This window comes from Bos mutus, chromosome X, assembly GCF_027580195.1.
Source record: "Bos mutus isolate GX-2022 chromosome X, NWIPB_WYAK_1.1, whole genome shotgun sequence".
Taxonomy (NCBI): Eukaryota; Metazoa; Chordata; class Mammalia; order Artiodactyla; family Bovidae; genus Bos; species Bos mutus.
Genome location: NC_091646.1, coordinates 117,893,311 through 117,907,208, shown reverse-complemented (window position 1 = coordinate 117,907,208; position 13,898 = coordinate 117,893,311). Strand labels below are relative to the sequence as shown.

The 13,898-nt window shown below is 40.3% G+C and overlaps 1 protein-coding gene across 3 annotated transcripts in view; it reads right to left on the bottom strand.

Moving 5' to 3' along the window:
- The window catches only part of PCYT1B (phosphate cytidylyltransferase 1B, choline), a 147,786-nt gene that overhangs the window by 14,339 nt on the left and 119,549 nt on the right, over nt 1–13,898 (bottom strand). For all 3 annotated transcript variants that reach the window (XM_070366008.1, XM_005890191.2, XM_070366009.1), the window contains exon 7: nt 11,059–11,247. In XM_070366008.1, the coding sequence (XP_070222109.1) occupies nt 11,059–11,247 (189 nt within the window). The remainder of the gene's footprint in view (nt 1–11,058; nt 11,248–13,898) is intronic.

The window sequence follows — 13,898 nt, the reverse complement described above, 5'->3', positions numbered from 1 at the left end:
CTCTTATATTCCAAAAGGTACAGTAAAATGAGTTGAATGCTATCCTATATTTCTAAAATCTTTCCACTACAAAGTTTTCCACAGTAGTGTGGTTTCATCTGTTACTTAAAAAATGTTAAGGATTTGATTGGGCTTCATTTCTTATACAGGCTATTAAATCAAATATGGTAGGGTGTATTGGTTATCTGCAGTGTGTACAGATGTTTCTAGTTCCTGATTTTGAAGCTGGCAGCTCCTAGTTATGATTTTAACTTTCATTTCTGATTCTGCAAAGTATGTTACATCACAGGAAAAGAAATGCAAATCAAAACCACAATGAGATATCATGCCAAAGTGGTAAGAATGGCCACCATCAAAAAATGTACAAAGAGTACTGTTGGTAAGAATGTACTTACCATGGAGGTTCCTGAAAAACTACAGATAAAGTGTTGTTAAGAAAATAAACTATTAGTTAATTTATTGGAGGGTACAACTGAATTGGAGATTGGAGGTGAAATAAAAAGTACTGGAAACCAACTTGCCTATATCTGGTCCCTTTACCTCTCCTTAGCTCTTAGAACAGTATAGGTCCTGATAAGGAAGTCTCCCTAGCTCTCCTTCAGTTCAGTTCAGTTGCTCAGTCATGTCCGACTCTCTGTGAATCCATGGACTACAGCATGCCAGGCTTCCCTGTCCATCACCAACTCATGTCCATTGAGTTGGTGATGCCATCCAGCCATCTCATCCTCTGTCATCTCCTCCTCCTCTTGTCTTCAATTTTTCCCAACATCAAGGTCTTTTCCAAGGAGTCAGTTCTTTGCATCAGGTGGCCAAAGTATTAGAGTTTTAGCTTTAGCATCACTCCTTCCAATGAATATTCAGGCCTGATTTCCTTTAGGATTGACTGGTTTGATCTCCTTGTAGTCCAAGGGATTCTTAAGAGTCTTCTCCAACACCACAGTTCAAAAGCATCAATTCTTCAGCACTCAGCTTTCTTTATGGTCCAACTCTCACATCCACACATGACCACTGGAAAAACCATAGCTTTGACTAGACAGACTTTTGGCGGCAAAGTAATGTCTCTGCTTTTTAATATGCTGTCTAGGTTGGTCATAGCTTTTCTGCCAAGGAGCAAGTGTCTTTTAATTTCATGGCTGCAGTTACCATCTGCAGTGATTTTGGAGGCCAAGAAAATAAAGTCTGTCACTGTTTCCATTGTTTCCCCATCTATTTGCCATGAAGTGATGGGACTGGATGCCATGATCTTCGTTTTTTGAATGTTGAGTTTTAAGCCAGCTTTTTCACTCTCCTCTTTCACTTTCACCAAGAGGCTCTTTAGTTCCTCTTCGCTTTCTGCCATAAGAGTGGTATCACGTGCGTATCTGAGGTTATTGATATTTCTCCCAGCAATCTTGATTCCAGCCTGTGCTTCATCCAGCCCAGCATTTTGCATGATGTGCTCTGCATATAAGTTAAATAAGCAAGGTGATAATATACAGCCTTGACATACTCCTTTCCCAATTTGGAACCAGTCCGTTGTTCCATGTCTGGTTTCAACTGTTGCTTCTTGACCTGCATACAGATTTCTCAGGAGGCAGGTCAGGTGATCTGGTATTCCCATCTCTTGAAGAATTTTCCATAGTTTGCTGTGATCCACACAGTCAAAGGCTTTGGCGTAGTCAATAAAGCAGAGGTATATGTTTTTCTGGAACTCTCTTGCTTTTTTGATGATCCAGCAGATGTTGGCAATTTGATCTCTGGTTCCTCTGCCTTTTCTAAATCCAGCTTGAACATCTGCAAGTTACCAGTTTATGTATTGTTGAAACCTCACTTGGAGAATTTTGAACATTACTTTGCTAGCATGTTAGATGAGTGCAATTGTGCATTAGTTTGAGCATTCTTTGGCATTGCCTTTATTTGGGATTGGAATGAAAACTGACCTTTTCCAGGCCTGTGGCCACTGCTGAGGTTTCCAAATTTGCTGACATATTGAGTGCAGCACTTTCACAGCATCATCTTTTAGGATTGAAATAGCTCAGCTGGAATTGCATCACCTCCACTAGCTTTGTTCATAGTGATGCTTCCTAAGGCTCACTTGACTTCAGACTCCAGGATATCTCGCTCTAGGTGAGTGATCACACCATCGTGGTTATCTGGGTCCTGAAGATCTTTTTTTTTTTTTTAAGATCTTTTTTGTATAGTTCTTCTGTGTATTCTTGCCACCTATTCGTAATACCTTCTGCTTCTGTTAGGTCCATACCATTTCCATCCTTTATTGAGCCTATCTTTGCATGAAATGTTCCCTTGTATCTCTAATTTTCTTGAAGAGATCTCTAGTCTTTCCCATTCTATTGTTTTCCTCTGTTTCTTTGCACTGATGACTTAGGAAGGCTTTCTTATCTCTCCTTGCTATTCTTTGGAACTCTGCATTCAGATGGGTATATAGTTCCTTTTCTCCTTTACCTTTCACTTCTCTTCTTTTCTCAGCTATTTGTAAGGCCTCCTCAGACAACCATTCTGCCTTTTTGCATTTCTTTTTCTTGGGGATGGTCTTGATCACTGCCTCCTGTACAATGTCATGAACCTCTGTCCATAGTTCTTCAGGCAATCTGTCTATCAGATCTTATCCCTTGAGTCTGTTTGTCACTTCTACGGTATAATCGTAAGGGATTTGATTTAGGTCATACCTGAATGGTCTAGTGGTTTTCCCTACTTTCTTCAGTGTAAGTCTGAATTTGGCAATAAGGAGTTCATGATTTGAGCCACAGTCAGCTCCTGGTCTTGTTTTTGCTGACTGTATAGAGCTTCTCCATCTTCGGCCACAAAGAATATAATCAATCTGATTTCAGTGTTGACCATTTGGTGATGTCCGTGTGTAGAGTCATCTTTTGTCTTGCTGGAAGAGAATGTTTTCTATGACCAGTGTGTTCTCTTGGCAAAACTCTGTTAGCCTTTGTCCTGCTTCATTTTGTATTCTAAGGCCAAACTTGTCTGCTACTCCAGATAGCTCTTAGTTTCTTACTTTTGCATTCCAGTCCCCTATGATAAAAAGGATATCTTTTTTTGGTGTTAGTTCTAGACAGTATTGTAGGTCTTCATAGAACTGTTCAACTTCTTCGGCATTAGTGGTCGGGGCATAGACCTGGGTTATGTGATATTGAATGGGTTGCCTTGGGAACAGAGATCATTCTGTCATTTTTGAGGTTGCATCCAAGTACTGCATTTGGACTCTTTGTTGATGATGAGGGCTACTCCATTTCTTCTAAGGGATTCTTCCCACAGTAGTAGATATAATGGTCATTTGAATTAAATTCACCCATTCTCATCCATTTTAGTTCACTGATTCCTAAAATGTCTACGTTCACTCTTGCCATCTCCTATTTGACCACTTCCAATTTGCTTTGATTCATGGACCTAACATTCCAAAAGGTTCCTATGCAATATTGCTCTTTACAGCATAGGATTTTACTTCCATCACCAGTCACATCCTCAACTGGGTGTTATTTTTGCTTTGGCTCTGTCTCTTCATTCTTTCTGGAGTTGTTTCTCCACTGATCTCCAGTAGCATATTAGGCACCTACCGACCTGGGGAGTTCATCTTTCAGTGTCATATCTTTTTGCCTTTACATACTGTTAATGGTGTTCTCAAGGCAAGAATACTGAAGTGGTTTGCCATTCCCTTCTCCAGTGGACCAGGTTTTGTCAGAACTCGCCACCATGACCTGTCCATCTTGGGTGGCCCTACATGTCATGGCTCATAGTTTCATTGAGTTAGACAAGGCTGTGACCCATGTGATCTGTTTGGTTAGTTTTCTGTGATTGTGCTTTTCATTCTATCTGCCCTCTGATGAATAAGGATAAGAGGCTTATGGAAGCTTCCTGATGGGAGAGACTGACTGTGGGGGAAACTGGGTCTTGTTCTTATGGGCCAGGCCATGCTCAGTAAATCTTTAATCCAGTTTTCTGTGTTTGGCTGCTGTTCCCTCCCAGTTGTTTGGCTTGAGGCCAAACTGTTGACTCATACCGCCACCAGAGATTCCTGGACACTCACAGGCAACTCTGACTCAGTCTCTCACTGGACTACAATGTCAAATTCCAGGAGGTTCTAAGTCCCTTTGATGGATCCCCAGGTTGGGAAATCTGTTGTGGGTCATCTGTTTGGCGGCTCTATGGTGGGGCTAAGGGCGACTGCCTCCAAGAGGGATTCAGCCACATGCTGGGTAACCCAGGTCTGCTGTAGTCAGAGACCCTGTCCCACAGCAGGCCACTACTGAACACTATTAAGTCTCTTTAGCTCTCCTTAGAACACTATAGGTCAGAGTAAGTAAGTCTCCTTAGCACTCCTTAGAACACTATAAGTCAGAGTAAGGAAGTCTCCTCAGCTCCCCATAGCTCTCTTTTGCTCTCTTAGCTCTCCTTAGAACACTATAAGTAAGTTTCCTTAGCTCACTATAGGTCAGAGTAAGAAAGTCTCCTTAGGTCTCCTAAACTCTCCTTAGCAAATATAGGTCAGAGAAAGTAAGTCACCTTAGCTCTCCTTAGTTCAACTTAGAACACTATAGGTCAGATTATGTAAGTCTCCTTAGCTTGCCTTAGCACTCCTCAGCTCTCCTTAGAACACTATGCTGCTGCTGCTGCTGCTAAATCGCTTCAGTCGTGTCCGACTCTGTGCGACCCCATAGACGGCAGCCACCAGGTTCCCCCGTCCCTGGGATTCTCCAGGCAAGAGTATTGGAGTGGGGTGCCACCACCTTCTCCGTTAGAACACTATAGGTCAGAGTAAATAAGTTTCCTTAGCTCTCCTTGGCTCTCCTCAGAATGCTATAGGTCTGAGTAACTAAGTCTACTCAGCTCTCCATAGATGTCCTTTGAAAACTATAGGTCAGAGTAAGTAATTCTCCCTAGCTCTACATAGCTCTCCTTAGAAAACTATGGGTCAAAGTAAGTCTCCTTAGCTCTCCTTAGAACACTGTAAGTCAGAGCAAGAAGTCTCCTTAGTTCCTCTTAGCTCCCCTTAGAACACTATAGTCAGAGTCAGTCAGTCTCCTTAGCTCTCCCTAGAACACTATAAGTCAGAGTATGTAAGTCTCCTTAGCTTGCCTTAGCACTATATAGCTCTCCTTAGCTCTCCCTAGAACACTATAGGTCAGAGTAACTAAGTCTCCTTTGCTCGCCTTAGCTCTCCATAGCTCTCCTTTGAACACGGTAAGTCAGAGTAAGTCTCCTTAGCTTTTCTTAGACCACTATACAACAGAGTAAGCAAGTCTCCTTAGCACTCCTTAGCTCTCTTAGAGCACTATAGTTCAGAGTAAGTAAGTCTCCTTAGCTCTCCCTTAGCTCACTTTCCTTGGCTCTCCTCGAGGAATCAAACCCATGACCCCTGCATTGGAAAGCAAAGCCCTCACCACTATACCACCTAGGAACTCCAAAACACTTACCTTCTGCTTCCCTCCTTACTCTCCTAAATTACCCTCACTTTACAAGGTTTAGGTTGTGTCCTTGAAAAAGTAGAGATCAACCTGAGTTCCTATAGAACAGACAAGACTTATACACACAGAGCTTTAGAGGATGACTCATGAGCGCAAAGTATGCTGAGTATGCAGATAAACCAGCGGACGTGACTTTTCCTCCTAACCTTGCACACCACTTACCGTACTGTTTTACAGTTACCTCTTGATGGATGGGTCTATTTTTCCCACTAGCAGGTATACACTAAGCTCCTACCATGAGACCACTTTCATAAACTGTAAAAAATGGTTGCTGAATAAACGTTTAAAGGTAAAATGAAATGTGGGATCCTAAGAAACCTGTGATGTTACAGAATTTTAGGACATTTGTTCCTAGAATTTTTAAAGAACTTACTCAAATATTAACCAACATGTTAAAAATATATTACCCAAGTCTATTAATGACACCATGTCCTATAACCCCTGTTACAACTCCTGTTAATACTGTTATCTTAGTTTCTATGGTTATTTATACTTTCTTCCTTTCTTCCCTCCCTCCCTTCAAAGTACTATATTCAATATTGTGTGATAAACCATAATAAAAAGTTAACATTGTAAATAAGCTATATGTCCATAAAATTAGTTATAAAAAACCCTCTTGTTTCCTGCTATGTTGATGTTATTGCTATATTACACAGCCATACAGAGAAACACTTCTGAGTCAGTTCTAATGAGGTCGATGAACCTAAAGCCTATTATATAGAGTGAAGTAATTCAGAAAGAGAAACATAAATGTGATATATTAACAGATACATATGGAATCTAGAAAGATAGTACTTATGAACCTAGTTGCATGGCAGCAATGGAGATGCAGACATAGAGAACAGACTTATGCACACAGGACAGAAAGGGAGGGTAGGATAAGTTGATAAATTTAGAGTATCACGGAAACATAAACATATGTTTATGTTTATAAACATATGTAATGTTTATGTATGTGATATGTAATGTGAATATGTGATGTGACTGAGACTATGTTATATGACACATGAAGCTCAAACTGGTGCTCTTGACAACCTAGAGGGGTGGGAAGGAGGTTCTAGAGGGAGGGGGCATATGTTTACCTGTGGCTGAAACCAACATAATATTGTAAACAAATGAATGCCTACCTGGTTTTTCATTTTTAAAAAACTGCAAGTTGTTTCCTCAGAGCCCGAAAATTAGTTGTGAAAAATGTTAACTATTAAAGTATACACTAGATTAATGAGAAATTTCAAACTTGTTACAGAGACCATGGAATCCCAGATAATTTGATCTGAGCTGAAACCCAGGGAAAATGAAAAGGAACTGGACTCTTGGCTCCTCTGCTCTTGCAAGCTCTCTCTAGAAGTTGTCGAAGGCTCAAGTCGACCCTTGTAAGCCCTCCACCCTCTCTCAGCCTCAGCCAACAAGACAAGGTGGGCCTATGACCACAGCCTCTATAATTACTTAGAGGCTGCTAGGCTTTTAGCAAAGCATCTCTTCTAACTTCTCAGGTGTTGTTCTTTTAATTGTTTTACTTTTAGATAATCTTATGAACCACCTCCAGTGAGCAAAGAGGCAACAGGGACAACCCATCAATAAAATAATTCAGCCAAAATCAATTTTGTTAGAGACTTCTCATGTTATACTAGGATATCTAGGCTAATAAAAATTAGGGAAATCAAATGGAATCATTCCGTTTGGTTCTAAAGGGAAAGCTACTTTAAAACTATCTCTTTCAGATTGGAAGCATGCTCTCAGATTGGAAGCATTAGTATTGTTAAAATGACCAGACTCAAAACAATCTACAGATTTAATGTAATCCCTATCATATTACCCATGACATTTTTTATAGAATACTCTTAAAATTTATGTGGAACAACAAAAGACCTAGAATTCACAAAGCAGCCCTACAGAAAAAGAACAAAGCAGCATGCAGCACCCTCCCAGACTGCAAACAATACTACAAAGCTACAGTAATCAAAACAGAGTGATATTGGCACAAAAACAGACATACAGATCAATGGAAAGCTCAGAAATAAACCTGCATACATACAATCGATAGTGTATCCTTGCCTCCTTTGTTGAAAATCAGTGTGGAAAAGATAGTCTCTTTAGCAGTGTTGAAATGTTGGAAAACTGCATGCAAACCAATGAAGTTGGAACAAACACACCCTCTCACCATACACAAAAATAAACTCAAATGGGTTATAGACTTAAACATAAGGCATGACACCTTAGAACTCCTAGAAGAGATCATACCAATGTTTTCCTAGGTCAGTTTCCCAAAAATGCAACCTCTCACCATACACAAAAATAAACTCAAAATGGGTTATAGACTTAAACATAAGGCACGACACCTTAGAACCCCTAGAAGAGGTCATGAGCCAAATATTCTGACAGAAATCATACCAATGTTTTCCTAGGTCAGTTTCCCAAGGCAATAGAAATACACAAATGAGACCTAATCAAATTTATAAGCTTTTGCACAACACAGAAACTGTAAAATGAAAAGACAACCTACAGAATAAGAGAAAATATTTGCAAATGATGAGACCAACAAGGGCTTATTTTCCAAAATATGCAAATAGCTAATACAATCTTAGTAACAAAAAAAAAATTCAATTCAAAAATGGGAAGAAGACTTAAATAGACATTCCTCCATAAAGGACATACAGATGGTCAAGAGGCAATCACTAATTATTAGAGAAATGCAAATCAAAGCTACAATAAGGTAGCATTTCCCATCAGTCAGAATGGCCATCACTAAAAAGTCTACAAATAACAAACATTGAAGGTGTGGAGAAAAAGGAACCCTCTTACACTGTTGCTGGGAATTTAAGTTGGTGCAGCCACTGTGGAAAACAGTTTGGAGTTTCCTCAGAAAACTAACACTTACCATACATGGTCCAGCAATCCCACTCCTGGGCATATATCCAGACAAAACTATAATTCAAAAAGACAGATGAACCCCCGTGTTCCTAGCAGCACTATTCACAATCGCTAAGTCATGACAACAACCTAAATGTCCATCAAAATAAGAGTGGATAAAGAAGGCATGGTATATATATGTGTATACACACACACACACACACAATAAAATACTACTCAGCCATAAACAAAAATGAAATAACACCATTTTCAGCAACATGGATGGACTTAGCACTTATACTAAGTGAAGTCAGAAAGACAAATACCATATGATATACTTATATGTGGAATCTAAAATATGACACAAATGAAGCTATCCATGAAACAGAGTCACAGACAGAGAGAATAGATTGGTGATTTCCAAGGGAGGAGGGGGTTGGGGGAGGGATAGAGTGGGAGGTTGGGGTTAGCTGATGTAAGCTTTTAGGCATAAAATGGATAAACATGTTCTACTGTATATAGCACAGAGAACAATACCCCTTATCCTAAGATAAACCATAATGAAAAAGTATAAAAAATGTGTGTGTGTGTGTGTGTATAACTGAATTACTTTGCTGTACTGCAGAAATCAACACAACACTGTAAATCAACTATACATCAATTTTTTAAAACAAAGTCTTCCATAGAACCCTCTTTATTAACTCTGCTGATAATACTGGTTATTTACTTCAGAAGTACACACACAATAGAAATACCAGTGGAATCTCCACACTGTTCTCCATAGTGGTTGTACTAGTTTGCATTCCCACCAACAGTGTAAGAGGGTTCCCTTTTCTCCGCACCCTCTCCAGCATGTATTGCTTGTAGACTTTTTGATAGCAGCCATTCTGACCACTGTGAGATGGTACCTCATCATGGTTTTGATTTGTATTTCTCTGATAATGAGTGATGTTGAGCATCTTTTCATGTGTTTGTTAGCCATCTGTATGTCTTCTTGGGAGAAATGTCTGTTTAGTTCTTTGGCCCACTTTTTGATTGGGTCATTTATTTTTCTGGAATTGAGCTGCATGAGCTGTTTGTGTATTTTTGAGATTAATTGTCAGTTGCTTCGTTTGCTATTATTTTCTCCCATTCTGAAGGCTATCTTTTCATATTGCTTATAGTTTCCTTCATTGTGCAAAAGCTTTTAAGGTTAATTAGGTCCCATTTGTTTATTTTTGCTTTTATTTCCATTACTCTGGGACGTGGGTCATAAAGGATCCTGCTGTGATTTATGTCAGAGAGTGTTTTGCCTATGTTTTCCTTTAGGAGTTTTATAGTTTCTGGTCTTACATTTAGATCTTTACTCCATTTTTTTAGATCTTAATTGAAAGAGACACATGTACCCCAGTGTTCATGACAGCACTATTTACAATAGCTAGGACATGGAAGCAACCTAGATGTCCATCGGCAGATGAATGGATAAGAAAGCTGTGGTACATATACACAATGGAATATTACTCAGCTATTAAAAAGAACACATTTGAATCAGTTCTAATGAGGTGGATGAAACTGGAGCCACCTCATTAGAGAGTGAAGTAAGTCAGAAAAAAACTACCAATACAGTATATTAATGCATATATATGGAATTTTGAAAGATGGTAACGATGACCCTATATGTGAGAAAGCAAAAAAGACACAGATATAAAGAACAGACTTTTGGACTCTGTCGGAGAAGGCGAGGGTGGGATGATTTGAGAGAATAGCATTGAAACATGTATATTACCATATATGAAATAGATCACCAGTCCAAGTTCAATGCATGAAACAGGGCACTCAAAGCCAGTGCATTGGGACAACCCTGAGGGATGGATGGGGAGGGAGGTGGGAGGGGGGTTCAGGATGGGGGACACATGTACACCCATGGCTGATTCATGTCAATGTATGGCAAAAACCTACAATATTGTAAAGTAATTACCCTCCAATTAAAATAAATTAATTAATTTTAAAAATAATAAAAATAGAAATGGAGGGAAAAAAAAGAAATACCGGTGGAGTACAAAGTGGTTTCCAGAATTTTCTTTTCTCTGTCTGAAATTTTCATTCAGAATTCTATATAGAATTTAGGCAAGAGATCCTGTCTGCATTTTCTGTCTCAGTTTTAAGATTCAAATCATGGCCTCCATCCCCTAAGACTTTTATGCCTTATCCCAGCACATATATATCATGGAAAAAATGGGCAAATCAGGGCGTGATGAGTACAAAGTTTCACCTCTTCTCTCTTTTCCAACCAATGAAAGAGGAGTTCCTGATCACAAAAAGTGATCAAGGCAGCTACATTTCTTTTGCATCCTCTTCCTCTGGTTGATCCAAGAGGCACTGGCCTTGTTTTATAACACAAGATCCATGATGCCACTGACCTACTTCACCCTTACCCATAAGCTATGCATCTGCCAACTGGGAGATTGGGATGAGCTATGAAACCAAACTTTGCAGTAATAGACATTCAGTGACTACCAAATGACTTCAAACAAGAAATAGAAATAGAGAACAGAGTTGATTTGCGCACTCCTGGGTGCCATATAGAAAGGAAAAGTGGAAACTAAATAAAGAAGTGCATCGACTTGAAGTCATTTGGGCTAGTGCCCAAAGTGGAGGTCACATATTGGACTGATAAAGGACGCCCTTGAGTAGTTCCTTGGAAAGGAAGATAAACTGAAAACACCCATTATTGTAGGAAGAAGTGAAATAATATACATACCCATGCTCCATCAGGCCCAAACAGTTCTAGGAAGTTACCAATGAATTCCCTCGATTTCTCTTCCCACTTCTGAATTAGATCATGACTCTTTTCTTCCACTCTGTTCACAAATTCCTTTGATCTTTCTTCCACGTTTTTGACCTTCTCCTTCATCTTGTCTACCTGGTTTTGGAACCGGTACTTCTTCTCCTGGTCAAAAATTAAAGGAGAAAGAAAGGGATTTACCCAAAAGGGCTGGGGAGAGATTAGTCATTCACGGATGGTCAGATTTTATTTCAACTTGTGCAGGTTCTTAACCTGAAGAGTCAGGATGCTAGTTTCCAAGGGCTGGATTGATGGGAAGGCCCATCTCTTGTAAGAAAAGTCACTTCTGCTTAGTCGACTTGAATGGGTACAGCAAAGTACAAGTGGCTGTAATGTTCTCTTCCTTGTAAATAGAGTTGAATTCACTTATACAAGAGAAGAACCAAAAGTATCCATTTGCTGTTTATTTTGGATAGATACTAGGTGAATGCATCCCCTCAGTTCTCCTGATACTTAGACAAAACTATGAACTGTACACAGAATGGCCAGTCAGAAGCAGCCCGAGTTCTCTATTTTACTGAGACATTGTTAAAACCAATATTGGTTGAAATAAGTGAGCCACTGTCTGGGCCTTAGCACCCATGTATTACACTGAAATTGTCACTGTCATGATATTTCCCATTAAGCTAATGGAACCACATCAGTTTCCTTGGTAATGAAGAAAATTTTTGTTCTGATAGCTTCTCTGGACTGGGACTTCGTTCATAGCCTTGATACAGCATTGCTATACCTCTGTGCCTAGAAGGCATCAGATGCTGGGCAGCTCACCTACCATCTCTAAACCTCAGTTTTCTCATCTGTAAAATAGGGATAATTACTGTCCCTACCCTACAGGGTTGCTGTAACAGTTAGATCAGATAATGCATGTAAAGTACTTGGCACAATGCCTGGCATTTAGTAGACGCTCAGTGTGTGTTGGCTGTTTGATTACTTGTAAGCAACAGAAGCATTTAATCATGTTATCTGGTGAAAGTGGAATCAAAACTATGAAGACAACATGAAACAAAGGCTCTTTTCCTCCATGAAACCATAATACATTTCCTCCTGAAGGGGTAATAAGATTTCTCACCTTTCTTCACTATATGGAATTGAAGTCCATTTCGTATTTCAGAATCTTTGGAGCCACATACAGTATTACAAACCTGGGTCCAGAGTCCCTGATCTAGACTTCACAAACATCGTTGCAGCCTCAGGGCGAGGAGTGAGCCATCCGTGCTGCCAGCCAGCTGTATATAATACACGGCGACTCTCCACTGCTCTCAGGAGCTGCTCGGAGCACCAGACTGGGCTCTGGACCAGGGGGCACAAGGCGGGGAGGCTGCTACTGCTTCTGCCTCTACTTTGCTTGAGGCACTTGAGCCAGGTCCCTCCGAACTCAACTTTCCTCATTTTTCTATTGACAAATTCAGGGACTTGGGCTGGTGACTGACCCTCGTCAGGTTCCTGCCACTTGAGGTTCTGTGATTCATCTACACACTCATCCAACAGGTAATGCACTCTCTGTGCCACAGCGCAGCTTGTGGTCCCAGAAAGGCAACGGGCACATCCACACGGACTACACGGTTCCCTGAGCTAAGTGGCTTATCACAGGCCATTGAAAGAGCGAGAGCAATAACTTTCAGAACTGGCTCGGCATGCCTGGATGGGTGACTGAATTCAATTTAAAAGAACAGGCAGTTTAATTTATTGAAATAACCAGGGCTTTATGCTCTGTAAGATACCAACTAATCACTTTGACTGAATTCTTCTCAGCCACTTGTTCTGTTTGCCACTTGAACCTGACATTTTCCATTTTGTTGCCCAGTCTGTACGAAGCCACAGAGCCCGGACTCCCAACACTCCCTGCCTCCTGAGGACAACTGATCATCGCTGACTTACGATTACTGAATGAACCCTGCCTTATTCAGAGGCACCAATGATTGGTTTGTGTAAGCTGCTGGATAACTGTGGCTGCACATAATTGTAAACATCTAGTTTTGTAGAAAAATCACCGTTTCTATTTTGGGGTGTGTGTGTGGAAATTCTGTATGTGTGGAGAGCTCTTATTTTGTTCACCTCGATCAGCTCCTTGGAGTTCAGGCAAACATGGTCATCTAAACTCACTAGCATCACCTCTAGCAACTGGGCTGCCCTCTTGGCTTTTTAACAGCTTGTTTTGCTTGTTTAAAGATTGTTTTAACAGTTGCTCTATTATTAAACTAACAGCAGCTCTGTGAGAACAATACAGCAGAAATACAAAAGGAAGCCAAAGACTTTGGGCTTTTTTAAAGTGGCTGTAATTTCTCTGGACAAAAAAAAAAAGCAGCTGTTAAAGTTTCTAATAAGTATCTATAAGGCCTTAATAAAATGAAAATGTAAACCGTTAAAACAAGAAAGCATTTTCTCTGGGTTTAGCTTTTTAGTGCCTCTGTGCTCCTTCCTTCCCTTGGAGCAGAAGACAACTCTTGCCTTTCATGAGGGCAGATCTCTCAGAAACCCTTCACCCAAGTCTGAGAACTCTAAATGGCGAGGTTGGGGTGTGGAAAGGGAGGTGAGGCAGCTCCTTCAAAAAACGTGATGTTCACTCACTACCCGTATGCCTTGGTCAAATTATGTTACCCATTTGGACATTGGTTTCTCCCTCTATAAAATGGGGATAATAATACATCGTTGGGCTGTTATGTGGACTGAATGAGACAATAAATGTCAAACATCAAGAATATGGAGTGGTGTAAAGTAAGTGATTTGTAAACAGTGCCAGCAGTAGCGTGACGCGC